This window comes from Musca domestica, unplaced genomic scaffold (assembly GCF_030504385.1).
Source record: "Musca domestica strain aabys unplaced genomic scaffold, Musca_domestica.polishedcontigs.V.1.1 10, whole genome shotgun sequence".
Taxonomy (NCBI): Eukaryota; Metazoa; Arthropoda; class Insecta; order Diptera; family Muscidae; genus Musca; species Musca domestica.
This window is the reverse complement of record NW_026712115.1, coordinates 13422455-13446539: the sequence shown is the minus strand read 5'-3', so window position 1 is coordinate 13446539 and position 24085 is coordinate 13422455. Positions and strand designations below refer to the sequence as shown.

At 37.2% G+C, this 24085-nt stretch overlaps 1 protein-coding gene across 4 annotated transcripts in view; it reads right to left on the bottom strand.

Annotated features, from left to right (window-relative positions):
* Positions 1-12299: 12299 nt before the first annotated feature.
* The window catches only part of LOC101894668 (protein dead ringer), a 53254-nt gene continuing 41468 nt past the window's right edge, over positions 12300-24085 (bottom strand). For 3 of the 4 annotated variants that reach the window (XM_059126817.1, XM_059126825.1, XM_011296041.3), the window contains 5 exons: positions 22442-22625; positions 17221-17368; positions 16661-17154; positions 14455-15077; positions 12300-14386 (listed from right to left, as the gene is read on the bottom strand). In XM_059126817.1, the coding sequence (XP_058982800.1) occupies positions 14013-14386; positions 14455-15077; positions 16661-17154; positions 17221-17368; positions 22442-22625 (1823 nt within the window). In that variant the 3' untranslated portion in view covers positions 12300-14012. The remainder of the gene's footprint in view (positions 14387-14454; positions 15078-16660; positions 17155-17220; positions 17369-22441; positions 22626-24085) is intronic. The other variant, XM_059126823.1, reaches the window with a different exon arrangement.

The window sequence follows — 24085 nt, the reverse complement described above, 5'->3', positions numbered from 1 at the left end:
AGGCTTCATGATCTAGGGGCTCTCTCTTATATCGCTGGACCGCTCTCTCTAGATCGTGCAGGTCTTTCCTGACACGCCTGGGTGGGGGAGTTCCATCCACCATATGGTGGTTAGGGTGACTCCCACGATAACACCCAAGCAGGTACTGCAACGAAAGCATATGATTATGCTGACGTAAGGGAAGAACCTTCGTCTCCTCATGTAAATGGTCAACAGGAGTCATGAGGAGGCACCCTGTTGCAGTGCTCAGGGCGGCAGTCTGGCAGGTCTGAATACTTTTCCACTGCGTTGCACTTGTATTCGCCGACCCCACTGGAGCCGCATAGCTAACAACAGACCGACTTTTATAACAAGATTTCCTTATCCGCACCCCAAGAGCTGCCGGCTAACGCCTTGAAGCTGTGGCTTGCGCGTATCCAGTTGCTTCAACATTACCATTGATATTTTGTCCGGGCCCAACGCTTTAGCATTTCTGATGACATTCGCAACATCACCCATCGACGTAGTACTCTTCGCCTCGCCCTATCACTCTTGGGGTGCTCGACAAATTGGCGGTTAAAATAGCCAGCGCACCTCTTCGGATCAGTCACAGTTACGTCGTTAAATGTGACTGCTGTCCTATCATCCTTTTTCCAGGGTTCGAGAGTGACTTTACCGTTACCCACAGTTTACTCAAATCGGTTCCAATGTTGCAACACTTCAGATGGTCTAGCCACTTTTTCCGCTTATGCTCCTGTACCAACTGGTTGACTTCCACTGTCAGTTTACTGACTCTGGGATCAGTAGGGTTGGTACGTCGGAGCTCATCACGCTCATTCGCTAATCCCGCTGCCTCTGCTGGGAAATTTGGTCTTACTTCGGGTATTCGACCAGCAGGTATATAGCGAGCGGCTGCAGCTTTGATGATGTCCCGGAAAATCCTTTCAGCTACCCGAACATCAGAAGGATTGGGCAGTTCTCTGAAGCGAAGGTTCGTGAACTCTCTGAACTCGGGCCAGTGGGCTTTACCATGGTTAAGGAAAGTGCGGCGTTCAGAAGTTATGAAATCGGGCGATCTGCTGATGGAGACGATTATCGGGAGATGGTCTGAGCCAAGAGAAATGACGGGTTGCCAAGTCACGCCATTTATCAGACCGGGTGACACGATGGTTAAATCTGGCGAACTGTGACACTCTCCTCTTATTCGGGTGTGGGCATCCTCGTTTACCGTGCAAAATGAGGAGCAGTCAATCTGCTCTGCCAACGCTGATCCCTTCTGGCCATTACCTAGGACGGAATGCCACAACTCATGGTGGGCATTGAAGTCCCCTAGTACCAGGCGGTTATTGCCTTCCAAAAGTGGGCTTATATTAGGCAAGTAACGCTGTTCACAACTATTAACCGGCGGGATATACACATTAAGCACATCTACCTCGGCAGTACCACACTTGACTGCTACCCCCATACACTCCATGTACGGGTCACTAGAGACTAGCTCAAGCGAGATAGGTCTGTATTGAACAGAATGGTGTAACAGGAACGCTAATCCCCCACCTCCACTTCTGGTGCGATCTTTCCTCAATACGTTGTAACCATTGCAACGTTGTAAGCTACAATTTTCATTGAGCTTGGTTTCCTGCACCGCTGCGATCTTAATATTCCTCCGATTCATAAAATCCTCTATCTCATCAATTTTACCTCGGAGTCCGTTGCAATTGAACTGCAAGAATGATGCATTGTCCGGAATTGGAACAGCAACATGTGGTGTCAGGTGCTGCGGTAAAGGTTGCTGTTCTGGAGACTGCGGGGGAGTTCCATACTCCGACGACGACTCGGAAGTTGACGACGAGGTCGTGGACTCACTGGGGACTACGTTGGTACAGCACGAAGCAACATAGTCCCTATCGCTATAGTCTCGCAACCGGGTTAAACCGGAACAATTCCTAAAATGCACCCATCCTCAGCATCCATTACATCGCACCGCACAGAAAAATAAACAAACACGAACATGTATACACTGGGTTGGCAGCCGCTGGCCGAAACTGGAGTGTTGTTGTTTCGGGTCAATCCGGTGTCGTAGAACCCGCTGCCGTGGGATTGAAGATCAACCATAGTGACATCTGCCGGAAGGGGTAAATTTTAAAACTTTTTAGTCTATACATTTATTTGTCTATGGTATAACATCCTAATTTTTTTGAGGGCATCGTTTTCCGTATCACTGTCACGTTCATCGATGCAAGAACTACATATTTCCCTTTACTTTCCTCTTTTTTATACCATCAGCCATATGGCTACAGAGGGTATATATCATTTGATACGGTCAAAACGTGCAAAGTCGAAATAACGGTTTTAGACCCTAGGTCTCTTTGGACCAAATCCGTTTCAGAACATTTGGAGTCGATCTAGCGATGTCCGTTCGCCCGTCTGTCTGTTGGAGATGGGCAATATGGGTCCACTCCTTCTGGTACCTCCCCCACAAAAAGTCGAGATTTCCAAAACAATATTTTTTTTTGCACAGAAAGTGAAAGGATAATCCGATTTTGCTCCAACTTTGCACATCCTAATATTTGCGTCAGTGCTAGGTCAGGTGTGAAAATGGACAATATCGGTCCACTCCATCAAGTACCTCCCCCACAAATGGTCAAAATTTTAAATAATTACAATTCTCATAAAATGTGATGTAAGAGTCCGATTGTCTTCAAATTTAACAGATCCCAATATTTATATTAACCCAAGGTATGGTGTTAAGATGGAATATAGCGATCCACTCCTTCTGGTACCTCCCCCACAAATGGTCGAAATTTTCAAAAAAAAAATACATTTGTTTTGCACAGAAAGAGAAACGATAATCTGATTTTGCCCTAACTTTGTAAATCCCAATATTTGCATCAGTGCTAGGTCTAGTGCGAAAATGGACAATATCGGCCCACTCCTTCTGGTACCTCCCCCACAAAGGGTAAACATTTTAAATAATTACAACTCTTATAAAATGTGATGTAAGAGTCCGATTGTTATTAAAATTCACACATTCTGGTGTTAAGATGGAATATATCGGTCCACTCCTTCTGGTACCGCCGCCACAAATGGTAGAAATTTTCAAAAAAAAAAATAAATTTGTTTTGCACAGGAAGAGAAACGATAATCTGATTTTGCTCCAACTTTGCAAATCCCAATATTTGCATCAGTGCTAGGTCTGGTGCGAAAATGGACAATATCGGCCCACTCCATCTGGTACCTCCCCCACAAAGGGTAAACATTTTAAATAATTACAACTCTCATAAAATGTGATGTAAGAGTCCGATTGTTTTCAAAATACACACATTCTGGTACCTCCGCCACAAAAGGTCGAAATTTCCCAAAAATGTATTTTTTGCACAGAAAGTGAAAGCGAAAAGTGGAGTGTATTTAGTGTAATGTAACGAATCAAAAACACACGCGAAGTGTAATTGAAGATCGACCAGTGCTGTTACTTGGAAAAAACTAAAACGTATGCACTAACAACCGCGTGCAGCTCACTTCACAGGAACCTGAATTTACGTACCCGATTGTTAGTTTGTGATTATGATTATGAGAGATAATCCAAGTAATCTCCATGCAAAGGAAGCGACGACAAAGGAAAGGCAACAGGATTCTATTCGTTTAACAGAGGAGTGGAGGAATGGCAGACAGCGGCAACAACAACAAGATCTCCCTAGAGTTATTATGTGACGTAAGAAGTGAGGGTGATTCGCGTGTATGCTTATTGCGGTGAAGGGAAGAAAATACAAAAAAAAAATAAAACACAAGTAGTTATTAGTATTAAATTCTAAATTGTTTCATTCTTTATTGGTGTTTTATTCTCTTTTCTATTACAAAAACAACATTACCGTAGTAATTTGTAATGGCGTCGGAGGCCTGGATAGTATGACCGTAAACGAGAGGTTAGCGCGCGATAAGTGTACACTTCGACCACTGAACGCAGAAGTTCATGCAATCACAGAGGATCGCGGTGCTCGTCGAGGATCTTTGTCGATTACTACTAATAACAAATAATCCAGTATGGGAAAGGGTAAAGCAAGGAGAGCAAACTCAACAACCACCGTGGTGCCAATCAGCAGCCATGATAGACTGGACTCGGGAAGTTGAGGTGGAACTTATCAAACTTAAACAAATTTCCATCGGATTCTGACTCATCTAATTCTCGAATAAACTGAATTGACGTTTATTATAATCTACAAATTGGTGCTGTGTGTCGTATCTTTTTGGACATTTTTTGTACTTACAATCCACTTTGACGGTGTTTAAAATGTAAGATGTAGCCTTAAAGTGTTCCTCCAATTGCTTTTATATAAATTAAAATCTTTTAACTCCTCGACAGAATAATGAAATTATGGGACCACCCGGTGCGCTTCGCTACCCCTTTTGATTTTATATGCCTTCAAAATGTTATTAACGAATATATGTTGGTGTGCATAATGTGTAAATAAATAAAACCATTAGAAAAGCAGTGACATGACATGCATACACAAAGGGTTTGTCCTTCGGATTTATTTATTTCATAGCAAATACCTGCAATCTTTTGAAGTTGAGTGGCATTTCTATTGCAATTAGTGAATTCGAGGTAGCAACATACTTCCCTGTAATAAGCGTATTTCAAATTAATTGCTGTGTAGTTTTTTACTGTTAGCCTAAGGCGTTGTGTGTCAATGGTTCTTAATAAAATCATATCCCAATCTGATCCGATTTAAATATGATTTTAAAAAAATTACTTTTACACCAAATTCCGTCACACCTTTCATATTTCATTGAAATTGGTGCATCGAATATGTGAAATCGGCCGAGAATATATATGGGAGCTATATCCAAATCTTAACTAATTTCCAATTAATTTGTCACATTTATTATTGTAACCAAATTCCCCTACACATTCTGAATTTCATTGGTATCGGTCATATATATCGTGTTTGGTGCATAGCATGTATGAAATCGGCCGAATTATATATGTTAGCTAAACCCAAACCTCAACTGATTTCAATATAATTTGGCAATTTTTTCTTGTTCCAGATTTTGCTTCTCTCGCTTTGGGTGCATCAAATATGTTAAATCGGCCGAGAATATATATGGGAGCTATAATCAAATCTGAGCATATTTGAATGTAATTTGTAAATTTTATTTTTGTACCAAATTTAGTCACCCATGGCGAATATCATTGGAATCGGAAATACGTATTTTGTGCATCAAATATATGAAATAGGCTGAACCGATTTTAATATAATTTGACTAATTTATTTTCTAATCAAAATCCCGTTACATATTCCAAATTTCTTTGGAATCGAACATACATATCGTGTATGGTGTATAAAATACATGAAATCGGTCGAAAGTATATATGTGAACTATATCCAAATCTGAACCGATTTTAATATAATTTGACAAATGTATATTCGTTTTAATTTCCGCTACACATTCCAAATTTCATTGAAATTAGAGAAACATAGCGTGTTTGGTGCAGCAAATACATGAAATCGGTCGAAAATATATATGGGAGGTATATCCAAATCTGAACCGATTTCAAAATAATTTGACAAATTCATTTTTGCTCCCAATTCCGTTACTTATTTTAAATTTCATTAAAATTTGACCTACATATCATGTTTGGTGCATCAAATACATGAAATCGGCCGAAAATGTATATGGGAGTTATATCCAAATCTGAACCGATTTCAATATAATTTGACAAATTTATTTTCGGATCAAATCCCGTCATACGTTCCAAATTTCATTGGAATCGAACATTCATATCGTGTTTGAGGCATCAAATGAACGAAATCGGCAGAAAATATATATGGGAGCTATATCCAAATCTGAACCGATTTCAAAATAATTTCGCAAACTTATTTTTGTTCCAAATTCCGTTACGCATTCCAAATTTGGAGACTGTATCTGTAATCGATCAATAGATATGTGCACATAAATTCTAAATTTTTGGGAGGTACCTCCGATTCTGATGCTATATCTCCAGTTCCAAGTGGAATTTCAAAGATGTATATAGCCTATGTTACTTTCAGGCGATGTTGCAGTATACATGGAAAATAAATTACAAACAAACAAACATACAAACATTTTCCTCTTTTGGAAGACGCGTAAATTGCGAGACCCACATTAAAGCAATTCTCCAGTTTTATCATGAAATTGAAAAATAGAACTGTTTAAATCATATTTTTGAAAGAAAATACAGACCTTTCATTCATTTTCCCGCTGTTTAACTGAATTTAAAAATTAGGAAAAACATTGAGGGCATAGCCTCAGGGCTGTATTTCCGTACTTTTACGAAGCTGCTTTACCTCCTTATTGTACCATGGTATATATAAACTTATAGTACAGTACTTAACGTATATTTGAAGAACAAATTAAATTACAAAACGTCGCATCGAATATGGCTGATCCAGAAATGTTGTACCGGAGTCTTAGGCTGCAAATACATAAAAAGCTTGAAGTCATGGCTACGCATATTAATGTCAAATTATAATGAAAAACGCCGGCAGGATTTTAGTGCGGCTCTGTAATCCCGTTATGAAATGTATGGTGTATGGTGTATAAAATACATGAAATCGGTCGAAAGTATATATGTGAACTATATCCAAATATGAACCGATTTTAATATAATTTGACAAATGTATATTCGTTTTAATTTCCGCTACACATTCCAAATTTCATTGAAATTAGAGAAACATAGCGTGTTTGGTGCAGCAAATACATGAAATCGGTCATGTTCTATACATGGTACAATGAATTCAAGGTAGGGCAGAACTACCATATGATTTAAATTTTTTTATTTTTCTGGCTTAATATGTCAACTTCATTTGTTTTTGTGTGCATATTCTTTTCAATAATAAAAAATTGTTCAGAAAATATTCAAATTCGGGTGTTTTCAAAATGCTTATTGCAACATATGCATCGACAAAGTCTACAGTTTTTGTCGCGAAATAAACCATAAGAGATATATAGAACATGATTTTGAAAAGAAATGTTGACCTTTCATTCAGTTTTCGCGGTTTTCAATTATTTGTTCAAAATTAATGCAACAAGTTGTTTGATTTTTTATTGTTTCGATACTAATTCTGACATTACAAGCCAAACAGGTAGACCTCTATACTTGCAATTTTTTCAAAGTTGACCTACCTTCTCTTCATTGTATCATGGTTCTATATATCTCTTATGGTTTATTTCGCGACAAAAACTGTAGACTTTGTCGATGCATATGTTGCAATAAGCATTTTGAAAACACCCGAATTTGAATATTTTCTGAACAATTTTTTATTATTGAAAAGAATATGCACACAAAAACAAATGAAGTTGACATATTAAGCCAGAAAAATAAAAAATTTAAATCATATGGTAGTTCTGCCCTACCTTGAATTCATTGTACCATGGTTGTAATGAAGAATTCGCCCTAAATGAATGCAACAACAAATTTGTTTATGTTGTCTTCCCTAAAAGTACCTTTTTATAATATTTCAAATAATTTAAAAGCAAGTTAAGAGTGAAACCAGTAGAAAAATTAAAAGAAAATGAAGGAAGGAGGTTAGAATGGAGTGCAGCTTTAAGAATTAAGTTAGCCTCAACATCTAAGATTCCCAAAGCACATCACGGGAAGTAGTGCAAGAATTCGACTCTTGTCATTTGCAGTTTCGGAAAACTTTCGGTTTATACCAGTAAAATATAGTCATTATAAGTTTCTTGGTTTAAAAAATATCGCAATACTACAATTAATACTTATTTTACTCTTATTTGTTTTACAATAAAAACTTTTATTGCGACGTTCGTTTACGACGAGAGGCACACAAAATAAAATGTAAACAAACACCTCGTTTCTGATTGGTTGAAACAAATTTGCCGCAACCTTTAAATGTCATGGCGAATCTGTGTTTTTCGCCTTAGATGCCAATTTTGACATTTGAGGGGACCACAAAAGTTGCTTTATTGTAGCAATTCGCCGATGCGGTTACCTGTTAGATCTACCTTGGCCTAGCCATTACTTCAAGCTTCTTATGTACTTAGCCCTTTATAGTGTCAAATAGACTTTTAAAATTGTAACAAATGGTTTTGTTTATTTTATATTTTTTACAAAGTTATTAGATTGGGAACCTCATAAAAAACATGAATGGAATCTTGGTGTTATTCCACAAAAATTGATCTAAACTGGTTGGACACATGACATAATTACAGAAGATGGAACAAATTTACCCCCTAAGAACATTTTTGTGCCCCTATTCTGTCTGTGTGTGCATTGTTTTGAATAAAAAATTGGATTTAGGAGGTAGCTTTGTTCTACCTTCAGTTCAGTGCAATGCCATCGATTATGAAACAAAGAAAAATAATTTACCGCACAGAAAGAGAAAGGATAATCCGGTTTTTCAACTTTGCGAATCCTAATATTTGCATCAGTGCTAGGTCAGTTGCGAAAATGGACAATACTCTCATAAAATGTTATGTAAATGTTCGATTGTTTTTAAATGACACACATAACAACATTTTTATTTACCCAAAGTCTGGTGCGAATATGAAAGATGGAATATATCAGTCTACTCCTTCTGGTGCCTCCCTCACAGAAGCGTCAACATTTTGAATTTCCATGAAGCTCATCAAACACGAAATTAACATCCAATTCCATTCAGACTTGGCACATCTCAATATTTATATCAACACGAGATCTGTTATAAAGATGATAGAGATCGAACCATTCCACACTATATTCTTTATTAACCCAAGGTCTGGGGTTAAAATGGGATATATCGGTCCACTTCTTCTGGTGCCTCCCCCGCAAAGGAATCATTGAGTAAATATTCAAATTCAGATTAATCAAAATGCTTATCACAATGTTCTATGGACAAAAATTACACTTTTTGTAGCGAATCTTTAGAAAATATAGAACTTAATTTTGAAAAGAAATTAGACTTTTCATTCAATTTTCGCGTTTTTTATGTGATTTACATATATTATGCTATGTTTATATTAATATATGCTATACAATAAAGCGCTTCCTTTCAGATAACAAATTGTGTGAAGTGTCTCAAAGTATGTTAAATGGTTAAGAGAAATGTAGAAAAAGTAGCTTCAAATAGGATTGTAACACTATGTCTATACCAGCCTTTACTTGCATGGGTCTACTAATCACAATACAATCATATACGACCAAATTCGATGAGCACCATTTTGGAGCTAGAGTCTTGTAACTACAAAATTTGAAAGAAAATTGTATTTTCAGAACCTGCTTTAATCGTTGTTCCAATCCAAAACTTAACAATGTATTCCACACAAGCGCTGTAATCACGAATTTCAATTTTATGCTTTGTTCCAGTACCAGCAAGAATCTATTTGTTTTGATTTTTTTTTTTTTCGATATCATAAAGGGTTATCGTAGTAAAAATGTTTACATTATTGAAGTTCTGGAACAGGCCAATGTTTTGAAAACATAAGAAAATGTCTGGAGTTTTCCCCATTTAATGAATGAGAATCACACTTTTCTATATTCTTCATCCACACATGGTACATATTTATAGCCTCCACCTTGGAAGGGAGGGTATATTAACTTTGCCATTCCGTTTGTAACATCCCTAAATATTCGTCGTAGACCCCGTAAAGTATATATATATCTGCATAATCAGCATAAAAATCTAAAATCACGATTCAACTCACATTATTTGACGTAGATCGCACATCAGAACAATTTGTATTGTGTCTAGGATGGATGGTATTGAAAATTATACATATCGGTCCACGTTTTGGTATAGTCCCCATATAACGGTACCTCCGAATATTCGGTATTCTGATGATTTTTGCCACATTTTTTCACGGATTTGTCTGAAAATTGGTATTTGTAGGTCATAATGGGTCCTAGTTCGTGTGGCAAAATATTGTATGTATAGGTCCACGTTTCGGTATAGCCTATATATAATGGTACCTCCCGATATTCGGTATTTTGATGATTTTTGCCCCATTTTAACACGGATTAACACGGAATTTTGAGGGGTTTCCACAAAATCGAATCCAAGATAAAGGGACAATATTTTTATATTTCAAAATTATCAATTTTGTTGCCCGTTAATGTGAAAATGATGCATTTCTATTGTTCCAGCAGTATCGATCCAGTTCCATAGTGCGGGGTCGACCATGTGATACCCTATGTATGTACAATATGTTGGAAGATAGTGCTTTGAAATAGTGTTATAGAGCCCTGCTCAAACGTTACGCTTATTTACGCACTCCGCTGTGTTGTTATGTATTCGAAATAAATTCACAGAAGTCGTGGTCCCTTTTACAGCTAAATATAATGTAATGGTCATCCAAAATGCTGAACTTTTCCCTGTACCTAACTCTCTCCTCAGAGCGATGGAAAATCAGAAAAATCTTACTATTATTATTTTTTTGTCCATTTCCACCCCTATATTTACATATCTCTGATACTAACGCTACCCCATGCAAAATTTCGTGAGAATCGGACGATAATTGCGACCTGTATATAGTACCTTCAAGACATAGTGTTGGGGGTGTAAAAAATTAGAAAATGTACATTTCAAAATTGTAAGTCAAATTTAAAATATCGCATGCGATAAAAAATATAACAATAATTGAAAAAAATATTACAAAAAATATTCACTTTTTAGCATTTTTGCGACTTTCATAGATTTTATCCTTTTCTGGCAGGAGACCATTCCGAATGGTCCAGAATTCTTTGATATATGAGATTGTAAATATTTTGCTTTGGATATGAGCATCAATGTAACGATCAGAAGTGACATTTTCGTGTATTTGTGATTTCGTCAGGATTAAAAATATTAGAGGTTAAGTGGAAATTTTCGTATTTTCTTATATAAAATTTATGGTATATCTTAGCCGCTAAATATGGTCCGATGACCATCCAAATTAGTAGGCTTCTGCAAAGCCCTTATGCAAAATTCCGCGTCGATTGGTCTATATTTGTGGCCTGTAGAGCAACAGCAAAACCAAGAATTTCTGTTTTTGGTCCATTTCAACCCCTAAATATTTTGCGATCATCTCCAAAACCAATAGGGTTCTATTCTGGCCCTAACCCCACCTCTCTCTTTCGTGAGGATAGGGCCATAATTGCGACCTATACCTTGATTACAAATTAACATGGACAGACGGACTGGCGGACATACATAGCTAGATCGACTCAGCTCGGCGAGATGGGAAGATCCATATATACTTTCCTATGTGGGAAATCAATATTTCGAGGTGCTACATCATTTTTGGCCCAATCAAACTTATAGTACCCCCAACACGTAGTGTTGTACGGTATAACAAGTTAAAAAGCATTAAGTTCGGCCGGGCCGAACTTTGAATACCCTCCACCATTTGGAACGAATTTTCATAAAATAAACTCCTTAAAAAATTCTGTTAAAATTTTAAAAATACCGAATATAGCCGTTTTATTGGGGTCTATACGACGTGGACCTACATAGGCATTGTTTGTCATAAGCCATTAACATATTCAAATTCGAAACTTGAAATAAACGGTAAATAATGAAGCTAAAATCATCAAAATATCGTATATAGGAAGGTAACGTTAGATCGGAGCTGTGCGAACACCTGGAACAGCATAGACAATTTTCTGCCACAGGCTGTAGCATCCATTACGAACTTCAAATACGACATCTCAAACAATTTCGGTGGGTTTTGTGCCTAAACTCGTCAAAATACCGAATATAGAAATGTACTGAAATATGGGACCTATACGAAGACCTGGACCTGCATAGACAATTTTCTCTCACAGACTGTAGTTCCCATTACGAACTTCAAATACCAAATTTGAAACAATTCCGGTGAATAATGTCGCTATAATCAACAAAATACTGAATGTCTGGAGGTACCGTTATATGGGGGCTATACGAAAACGTGGACCTACATGACCCATTTACGAACTTAACCTGCCTACTGGAAAAATAAACATGTGTGCAAAATTTTAGCCTTCTATCTCAATTCGTTCGAAAGATAGTGTGATTACAACAAACAGACAGACAAACATCGACTAAATCGACTTAGAATTTTACGCTGATCAAGAATATAACATGACATGAGTATTTCGAGGAATTACAAACGGAATGACAAAGGAATACCCTCCATAGTATGGTGGAGGGTATAAAAACATGAGGTAAAAACCCATATACATATCAATTCAAATTCTTTAAAATAGTTTGAAAATTGTTTTAATTCCACAATAGATGTTGCATTTGCCATTCTGCGGAATATTAGAGTTTTGAACAATTTCGACTTGTGTCTACAACATTTTTTATATAATTTAAATGAATACAAAGGGATTTTCAGTATTATATTAAATACAGTTTATTGCTATTTTCAATTATTAAAACTACTAAAGTTTAAATAAAATTTATTGTACTACAGCTAAATATACTTTGTAGAGCTTTAAATGTGTCGAATATATTTACACATACGATGAGAGTGTGAAAGGAAGAGGGCAGGTAAAGGGATAAGATCTTAAATGACTATATGTGGAAAAGGAAACTTAACCGATTGGTCAATCGCACGAGCGTTACATGTTCGCTGACAATTGAGTAAATTCAAGCTAAATTCATAAGGAAACTATTTCGATCCTTGGGATGGCTGGCATTTTCACCGCCGAATTCTAATAAAGGTATGTTTTATGTATGATAAGATTATTTGTTTTACTTACAACTTTAATTAATTTGAAATTAATATTTAGTTTGAATATACCTAAATAAGTGTCTTTTCTAGTTGCTGTTTTCAATAACGATCATGATGATGATCAAGCAGTATATTCTATATAATTCAATCTATATTGGAGACCTATATATTTTATTTTAGAAAACAGTATATTTTTTACTTCAGAACAACACAGAAATGGAACGGGACAGAGAAGTAAAAAAAAAAAAACAAAATTTAACATTATCTTCAGTGATTGTTTGTTCATCCCTTCAATTTAAACGTATTTAAGAAAACGAAAGCAGATGTAGAATTGAATAATTCTTTTGTCCTGTAATTTGTCTGTATAAACTAGAGGGGATATATACTACTTTTCCTTCGCTTTTAAATAGCAATAAGTAAATACGTTAGTATGGATGATATCAAATATAAATGGGAGTCTATCAACGATACATTTAGTCTTGTATGTATCCGTTTGGCTGGGTATATCTTATGGCTCCTTACATCTTAATACTTATTTATAAATATACATAAAATGTAACATTAACTTATAATTAGTTAGGTATATGTCGGCAAAGACGTGGGTGTGGAGAAGAATGTGTGTTTACCTGGCCAAGCAGTTAACCGAAACGTCGGGTGTCTGTTAGCGTACGTTCTTGAAACATTTTATGGTTCTTGTCTTACACTAAATACAAATTGCATCGTTTGATTGTTCAAACAAGTTTAAATATTTACAAAAATCGTTGAGAACTCTCGGTGTGCCACTAAGTAGGCTCGCCGGCTTTCTATTTATAATGGACTATGTCTAAATGAAGCTGAAGGTTTAATCAAGTTATTGATGTGGTAGTGTATACGTTATTTATTGCCGTCAACGTCTCCTTTGCTGAGTGCTACTTATAGCTGAGTCTGGTGGTGCGGTTGGATATGTTTTGTTTTCGCCTCCAAAGTAGTATTTATGTGTGCGTTTACGAACGTAGAACTAACAGTTGTAGTAGTTTTCGTTTGGCATGTGGCATATTCAATCCTTCCTTCCGTCATCTATAGTTGAGTAGAAATCACTGCGGTGTGCTAAGCAAACAAAATAATGAAACCCAATACACTTATAGATGTGTAGGATCCTTAGCAATAAGCTAGTAGTTTTGACATCTAAGGTGCTTTCGATTTGTGTCAAAACACTGATAGACAACTGACAACTTGCCCTTTGGATTGTTGTATTTTAACTGTTTTCTATTTACAGGTATTGTTATATCTTTTTAAGACGTTTGTGAGAAAATGGAAACGACATTCAATGTTTCGCTTCATCCCTATTCGACTGGACTCGTGGTAGAGTGGATAAATAATAAATTTGCCTATGACGTCATCACGGTCGTGTTAGGTCCGTTACTCAAAGCAGGATTTATGTGTTTCGACTTCGCGGGTAGAGTGTCAGAATCATGCGTTGTAAATTCATGTTCTTCAGCTGCCGCTGTATCCACAGCCTGACATTTTTCCAAGTTATGTGTCAAGTGTGGAGCTGGACTTGCGTTATCTTTTCTTGAACACAGGTCACCAATGTTTCCATTTATGTTGTCATTGGATTCTTTATCTTTGGTACTGACTGTAGCTGGGGATACCACCGCTGGCGGCACGTTGTTGTTTGTGTTGGCAACAAGGAGTCCCGAGTATTTAACGCCATTTAATTCAAGGTTAACCACCAACTGTTGTTGGCCATTTTCGTTGGTACCTACATTGAACAAGAGAAGGTCATTTGAGTATTTGTATATAAATCGTGCTTCAAATTGATACACTTACCGTTGCGTGTGACGCGGAATTGCATTCCCGACAATAAATTTAAAGCATCGAAGGGATTCAATGAGGAACTGACAGCTGAAAAACTGTTTTTGCCATCGCAAATGTCGCTCGATTCACAACTTTGATGTTGACTATGTTGTTTAGACAGGTGTATCTTTTTAGTAGAGACTGGAGAAATGTGTTCATTACCACCACCCGACGCTGCAGATGTGGAAGGCGAATTTTCTATCGCCGAATCATCAGACTTATCATTGTGAACGCTGCTGTTGCTTCCGTGGTGTCGAGGCCTTACGGACATGCCATTCAATTGTTGTCTTTCCAAAGGGTCGTCATGGGATGAATTAGCCGTTGTATTGTGGTCACCTTCCTCGTCATGTTCATCTTCGCCCTCTGCATCAGAGTCTTGTGGATTGTCGGTTTTATAATGGAAGTTAACAGCCGCTGCAGCAGCGGCCATGTTAGGTGGTAGATAAAAGTTAGCAGGGAATCCGGCACGTTTCGCTGGAGGAGGTTGGTGGTGAAAATCCTGACGTTGAGTTATGTCTGGGCTAGGCTCGCGTTCACGTTCGCGCTTTATAGTAGTTACACCTGGTGGTGAATCCGATAGGTTGAGAGCTTCGCTACTGAAATAAAAAAGCTTCGTTAATTGCCAATCGTAACATGGGAATTCTTTTAGTTTTTAATAGATGGAGCAGATCAGCACTACCACAATACCATAGCAACATTGTCGCGTATTAAAACAATGTCGATGAGACATAATTATTTAAGTTATTGTAAAATACATTATCAAATTCATATTTTTGCGTTTTCAAACTTCTGTTGTTACGATATTATGTCTGTCCGTTTTACCTGTCGGTCGGTGTCCTATAGTTCTGATTACTACCAATTCAAGACTAAGACTAGACTTAGGTTGTCACTTCAATGAATGAAATTTGTTGTCAAGATTATCAATAAAAATTTAATACGAAAATCAAAGTCATGAACAAACTATTACGTATGTAAAATTCACAAATTAGATAGAATATTTTTGACATTTAATATTTCTAATGAAGTTTTTCTTATCGTCACCACTTTTTGATGCAGCAGTGTGTTTAATCTACTCGTGATGACGAGCGCCATCTATATGTTAATCTCAGACCTGTAAATATTTCGTAATTTTGGTCTTTGACACGTTTCCCCCAAAACAATGAGCGACATCTACTGTTTCGAATTGTTCGAAACGAAGTATCGAATTTGGTGAATATGTTGAATTGGATGAGAGACATCTATTAAGAAAAAAATTCGTTAGGCAATGTATTGTGATAATTTAAGCCAGCGTTTCGATAAGAACTTTCCGTTGCCTATATTTTCATTTGTCTATGCTTTTACTACCACCACCAGATAGTAAAGGGATGGAAGACTGGTAAAATTGTCAAAAATAAACGACAACCCTTTAAAATAAACCTATCAACTAACCAGAAGCCGACAATAACGCTTGTATTTGTCTTTAAAAAGTAGTAACAGAGAACATCATATTTGTTTGTGGCCAATAAATATTTACGTCCACGAGGGTATTAAAAGTTCGGCCGGCCGAACTTATTGTTTTTTACTTGTTTAATCTCCTGCGTACTATAGGGGGTATTTTAGCAATTATCACGATAGACCCTACAAAATACATATATTCTAGACCAGCGTAAGATTCTAAGCCGATTTAGCATTGTCGTCTGTCTGTCTGCTGTCTGCTGTCGTCACGCTATCTTTTGAATGAATTGAAATAAAGGGCAACAACTCGAGTTCACTTTTTCATACGACCCCCATATAACGATACCTTTCCGTGGCATTTTTACGATTTAAGCCAAATTTCCTAACTGAATTGTTTAAAATTCGGTATTTAGAGTTCGCAATGGGTTCTACATTGTCTACTTAGGTCGGCGTTTTCCTATAGCCCACATATACAGTACCTCAGTACCTCAGGTTTTCAATTCCCATCTTTCTCAAAAACTCACATTAATAAGTACTAATCAATACGCACTAAACTATTTATTTTTGAACTTTTAGTTGTTAACGCTGACAAGTTAAAATCGTTTCGATAACTTTGAACCAATGATAAAATCATACTACTTATTGGAAACTAACACACTGTCAGGTCATCACGGGCTAATTGCAGCATTTCAACACAAGCCTATTTACATTCAAAAGTCTTTATTATAAAATCTGTGGGACTTACCTGTTGTTCAACGTGATTTGCTCCTTTGGTTCCGATGCTGGGGGACTGCTGTTGTTGTGATACATTTGCCACAGAGCAACACGTGACATCTCCAAAGCATTCAGAGCTTCTGTCGGACTGATCTCTGGGCTCTGTGAACGCTGTCTCTGCTGTTGCTGGTGTTGTTGTTCTCGCTGTTGTTGTTGTTGCTGATGTTGTTGTTGGTGCTGTTGATGATGCGGTGATAAGCCCATGCCAGCCGATCCGTTGGCCATTGCATTTTGCTCTTTCTTAACTTGTATCAATTTCAAATACTCGATCATTCGCTGTTCGATTTCCTGCGTCACCAAATTTGGCACTTGACCAAATGTGGGTGCCATAAGTCTGTGGTGTGCCGCGGCGGCTGCTGCAGCTGCCTGTGCTTGTTGATTGTTAGCCGCCGCAGCATGTGTGACCAAAGCCAGAGGAGACATTTGTTGCATTCCGCCGGGCAGTGCTTGCCGTCCCAATGGAGGCTATAGTAAAAAAATCATATTATTTATTGTAATCCAAATTTTGCCTATCCCACATTTTACACTCACCATTTGCATTTGATTGTGCATTGCCTCATATTGGCCATAACTGGAACGACGACCTTCCCGACGGTTGCCATCGATGGCTGCCTGCAATTCAGCCGGTGTGCTTAAATTCTTCTTTTCGCATTCGTACGGATACAAGTATTTCATATACCTGCCAATGGAAAAATAAAAACACAAAAGATAACACATTAGTAGACCAGTTCCAAGGGATGATCTAATCGTGGATATATCTTATATTCTGTTGGATGGATGCGAATGTGGTGTTGCGGTATCGGTATTGATTGATTCAATGCATTAATTGACAACAAAGGCGTAATATTTAATGTCAAGATATAAGTGGCTAACAACAGCATCGATGCTGGCCGTCTGGCCGGCCAGCTTCAGTATAAATAGCTTGAATCGCGTACCACCTGTAGAGCACAAACAGAACTCACATCGTGGGGCCACTAAATACGGCAATCATAGCAGTTAATGGCCAGAGTTGTACTTGCTCTTGGACTTCGAAAAATACTAATAATTTTCGTGTAAAAATTTCGGAATGTCTAGAAGTAGAGACGTTCGTCGTGTGTCGATACCGTCGACATCATCTTTGTTGTTTGTTTTTCGGCATCTTGATCTACAGATGATATGAGCATTGAAAGTCCATGGGTATGTCCGTATATACACTTTGGTGTTGTCGTAGCTGTTACCACTGTTTATAATTCATCAACACATGCATGCAATATTTTGCATTTAATTCAATAAACACTCAAGAACTCAATCAATAAATAAAGTGGAGAGCAGCAGATATGTTGGCGGTAGGAATTAGTAGGTATGCTAAAGTTAAATGGAAAAAAGAGATGAGTTTATGTGCAAAGCTCTGTCGATATTCCAGCAGAAAAGGTATGTAGATTTCAAACAAATCTGATTTTTTAAATAACGACATCCCTACTTCAATACAAATTTACGATATGCTTGGATTCACATTCATTACCTGCACGGACTCGTTATGTGCTGTTAAACATAACTAAGGTACGTTGGCGTATTAAGATCCTTTGTGTGTCTGTTGGTTTGCTGGCCAGGCGAGTCCGTATATAAACACATTCTGTAAATTATCAAGTAAACATCGCCTTGCATGCCGTGTAATGTAAAAAACAAGAAGAAATAAGGTTTCATCCCGAACTGATGGCATTGTCCCAAACGCCAATAACAGCTAGGCATGATGCTAATTATTACAAGCATGATTACAAATGAGTTGTACCTCATCGTGTGTCTTTGGCAATGCGGTGCGCGCAGCATGATGGACTTGGGAAAAGGTGCCACACGATTCGGAAAAGGTTTTTGTTCACTGAACTTGTTGGAATTCTGAATTGGTATTCGTGGAGACCCGAGAAAACCCAAAATGTGGCAACAATAATAATTGTCCAATAACGAATTCATTGCAAGAGCATTAACTTCGCCTAGACAACTTTTGAAATTTACATTTTCTTACCTACCTATTGTTGGCATGTGAAGAGTCGACTCACTTTCCACAGATGAGTTGTGTACACACAAAAGCAGTGTTCCATTAGCATTTTTCAATTTAATTAACACAATTCGAAGTCAATATTTTTATTGAAATTTATACATCCACCTCTTTCATGCATACATGACCAGAGAAGGCAGGAATGATAGCGGCAGTGATCTACAGAATTGCATGTGCATTGTGTACGTGTGTTAGTCCTTAAAGAAGAGAAGAAGGCCACCACAAGTACGACGTCCATAATAACAGTTCTATTAGCATTTTGTTGTGTCACTTCATTGTAGAGAATGTTTTTCATATGAATTTTCAATCAATGCCTATCAAAATATTTACATTTTTGTTTTAAGGTGAACGTAGGGACTGCAACAATATTTGTTCAAATCTGACGAAGACTGGCTGCGGCATAACAAAAGTTAAATGGCTAACTCTTCTCCAACTGCATGAATTAAAACCAATTGAGATACACTTAAAACTGAAAATCGATTCTAAATTATGTTTCCATATAAATAGTCGCTTCAACAAAAGGGATGAGGAATTTAACGAATAAAATGATAGATGTTCTCATTTTATTTAATTTAGTTTTGAATTATGAGGGCAACTATTTTTTAAAATGGATCCACAGCGAGAGATGAAAAAACTGCAACCAATTTCAGACTGCTGTCATTTCTAAGCCTCTCGCCCGACAGCTGTTAAAATTATTCCAGTGGCATCTCATTATATTGTTTACAAACGTACAAAAGCATTTCCAGAAAAAAGTTATTCCTGATGGAATCCAAGCGTGATAGTGTGATTTCTTTATATTTGGCTGGTGGCTATCGTTAGAGCACTCCAGCATTTAAATGTGAATAAATCTTTCGTACCATTGCTCTTTACCGTGATACTGGTAGCGTAGCCCCACGTCAAGGAAGTGGACGGAAGAAAACAGCAACTTAAGCAGTAATGGTTCGAAAAGTAAAGAAGCGACTTGATCAAAACCCGCGTCGCAGTGGCCGAAAAATGACTCGTGAGATGAACATATCGCAATGTTCCATTCAGCAAATATTGAAAAATGAGCTCGTTGTCCAGCAGTTTGTAAACAAACAAAATGATCGTGTTTACTTGGCAAAGAGGTCAGCTGAAAATGTGCACCTTCGGTTGGACACCAGAACTCAAGCGCCGGCCATGGTGATGGTCTGGGCCATAACAGCCAATGGTCGTTCTCAGTTCAGTTCATCAGTATAAATGCCAAATATTATCGTGAAAATATTCTGGAGGGTGTATTAAAGCCTTGTGTACGAAAACATTTAGGCCGCAGACCTTGGGGACTCCAACAGGACTCAGCACCATCGCACTCAGTACGCGCAACAAAATGAGATTCCTCGCTTCATTTCCAGCGCACAATGGCCACCAAAATCTCCGGATATCAATCCGTTGGACTATTGTGTCTGGAGTATTGTGGAATGCAAGGTTGGCACTAAAAAATACCAAAGTGTCGATCACCTCAAACAAGCGCTTCGCCGGGAATGGACCAAAATACCGCAGAGCAACATTCGGACAGCGTATGACGGTTTCATTGGCCGTTTGAAGGCCATAATTCGTACCAAAGATGACCAATTCGAACAAATCTAAATGTATTCTAAAATTTGATGCTATTTCCGAAATTTTTTGTTTCCATTCAATAAAATTGCAAAAAACCTCACCTCACCCTGTATATTTTCATATTTCACCCACATTACCATAGCTACTGTTTTTTTTTAACGTTTAAAATATTTATATTTTTATCACATTGAAAAATATGAACGTGTCTATATTTGTGTTATGTTTTTTTCCGTTTCACTTTAATAAAAACGTGTATGTGTACCATAAACATATAATTTTTTAGCCGTTAAAAAATTAGTATGTGCCTATGTGTATGGCTGTGTATTTAAACAAATGCGCCATATTTAACACCTTTGGATACGCGCGGAGAGCTACACAACAATACAATACAAATAAAATGAAACTTTTTCATTTTGAATATCAATTGAAGTATCCACATTGAAACCATACTGCAGTATCACACGTAGTTGCGTTAGTGGTTGTTAACCCGGCATCTATGATTGTGAGAAAGCTCAGTTGTACTCGGACTCACGATACGATACACTAACTGTTTTCCAAGCAAATACCAATCGCATGGGAATTCGTTGTGAGTACCCCCCACTTGAGAGATACCCACACACCGCACAAACATTCACAATGCACAGCCCCCACCACTACAATTTGTTTATATTGTTTATTAGATTAACAAATAAAAGTGTTATTTTGCACATCAAGCACAACCATTGGTTGGGCCCCGTCGTCAAGACTTGTGTGTCTCTATGTATGTACTTGGTGTCTCAGAAATGTACGAATTGGACGGGTTAAAAGTAGACGCCATTTTTATTTGCTTGCAAAAATCACCGTTCGTCGTTATAAAATACAATTAAATGCATTTGCGATATAATAGCTTGCGTGTGTTCGTACATACATATATACATACATTTACACATATGGCAAAGTATCGTTTTTATCGCACTCTTACTAATGGTAGTACGAAAGCTTAAAATTAATGTAAAAAAATTAGTCGAACTGAAGCCATTGACATATGCATCATTCGTTCCAGCGAACGAAGCGTGTGCTTGGCGATTATTGGATTAATAAATTTACGGGTTTTCCTACAGAATATGTTTTGTTGACTTTAAGGTGTTGGTCGTGGTGATTTGGCACATTGTGAGGCATAACATTCACGACAAATATGGGATTCCAATGAGATTGACTGTCAGACGGATTGATGGCCGGTGGATCTTGAATGCAACGCTAGCGTCGCCATTCATGCACACAGACGCACAGCAAATGTGTACACCCGAACTTTTCCAATTTGCAAACATTGTATGCTCGCCATTCCGCCACAAGTACCAAACAGCTAATAAATAAGAAACGAATAAAATCTACATATGAACATACATATGTACGTGTAATAGGTATCCGGTTTGAAAATTATATTCCTGTACTCCATACGTGCTATTCGGTTCAGCATAAAATAGTGGCAGTAAAAGCATTACAAGTAACCAAACAATCGTAGTAACAAAATGGGAATGGCGAATATAAAAAAGTACGGTCGAATCCGTCACCAAAATACAATTTGCGACTAGCAACGCCCATGACGAGAATAACAAGCCAAAGCATTTCCCAGTCTTTCGCCTCTCTCGAAAGACAAATTGTCTGGCAAGGGATAGCCAGTTGCTGGGATTTGTTGAATGGCATTCGTCATGGCTCCGACGTTGGTTTTCATTTTCTTGTATTCAATATCTTTATTGCTGTCAATAGATGTGGTCTTGGTTGCGCTATACAATTGCCGTCTGCTTAAAAACCAATTCCACTGTGGTTCGGGAGAAACCCCATAATAATAATAATAATAGCTAGACCCAAACAATTCTGTTGTAACATTGACATCAGTACGGAGCGCGTCTGCATAATTTCTCCCCATTATAGTTGAAAATAATAAAATAAGGAAAACAGCTAATAAAATTAAAACCAATGGGAAGGTAATAATACGTATGTATGTGGACATAGTCCATATACATACATACATGGTCGTGCACATTGACATTATGATTCCAAAAGGCATTTCTTAGTACGTCGGCGCACATACACACATCCATACATATGTATGTACAATACACCATGTCATATTATCTATTACTACACTAATCTGTATATACTTACTGTGTTCTTAGCGTAAAAGCAGCACTTGTAATACTCGATGGCAGATGCAAGCCTTTTATGATTTCTTGCCACAACTTCTTGTTAATAACGTCGACCAAACCACCGCGAGCAATTACCAGGTTATATAACTCATAGAGATCCAAAACGGACTTGGCCATAATTGGCAATCGATTGATGGGAGTACCTGAAATAAAATTGGAAAATATGTTTACTATGCTGAAAATATGCAGCTAAAACAAAGTCAATAAATCTACGAATAATAACTAATTGTTAAAGTCGATCTGAAAATTTAAGGGTGATCCTGGAAAATGTTTACAACGCTTAAAAAAAAAAAAAAAAAAAAAAAAAAAAACAATTAATACTTAATATTATTAATTTCCCCCTGGTGTTGCCCTGCGTGGCTAAAAATACAAAGCGGCCAGAAGGTATATATCTGAAAATTATATAAATACGATTTATTAGACTTTTTGTGTATGCATTGTGGGATACTTATATTTACTCACATCGTTTATCATGATGCGTACGTGGTGTCTAATTCCCGACAATTATTTTTGTACTCTCAGGTCGTTTACGAAAGTAAATGTTTGGCTCGATTTATGATGCAATTCATCAATTTATCGATTTAATAGAAATGATTTTTTAATGACCTTTAAGTAGTGATCTCTAAACACCCTCGCGCCGAACAATTTGTAATAAAAAATCTAATTTGTAGTTTCATAATGAATGATTCTTTTATACACTTAGTGTGCCTTTGCTTAGTTGCTGCTGCTGCTGATGCCGCTACGTCGAAAGAGGATTTTATTGATTGTTTTTCTTATTCGTACATATTTTTATTTCTTTTTCTTGTTTGGCTGTACTGCAACCTGTATCTCGTGTTTCCAATTTATTTTCTTTTTGTTTTAGCATTAGCATTGCGATCGGACCATTTGGATGGGTAGAAATGCCCCAAAGGTATCAATCAAAATATTTACTCGACATTCGACAAACAGTACTCTGGCACATACCAAAACAAAATAAAACTCAAACGGCAATGATGATGGACATGTTGATTGTGGAGTGTAACAGCTATACGGCGAACGAAAAAAAAAAAAAAAACAGAAAAGTGCAAAACCAGGGCGAAGACCAAACAATCCATATCGAGAATTGTTTATGGGTAGGTATAAACAATAAGGTTAGCCCTTTCATAATGACGATACACGGCAAAGGGGAAGTAGTTTAGTAAGAATACTATTTGCATTTGTGAAATGCAACTAAGAACCGGTAGATCATTTAAATTGAATTGACTTTGAATTGAAGGAGAAATTCTAGGACTTCATATTTTACACTTTTTTGATTAAAAATGGAAATTTAATATTCTGTTATAGTCGATAAATAAACATGTTCGGGGACATTGCTGGATTGTATTTCAAATGCATGTTATCGTAGGCAAATGATGAGCGACACTAAAGATGGATGAATGAATGAATTGAGGTACACGTTGTTATTCATTTCAATGAGTATTTAACTAAACTGCTGTCATCATTACCTTGGTGGCCCAACAAAGGGTGGGGAACCCTGAACTACATAATGGCATAAAACAAGATGTGAAACATATGTTTTAGAGTATCTTTCATACGATACCAAGAGATGCATTTGTTACTCGCT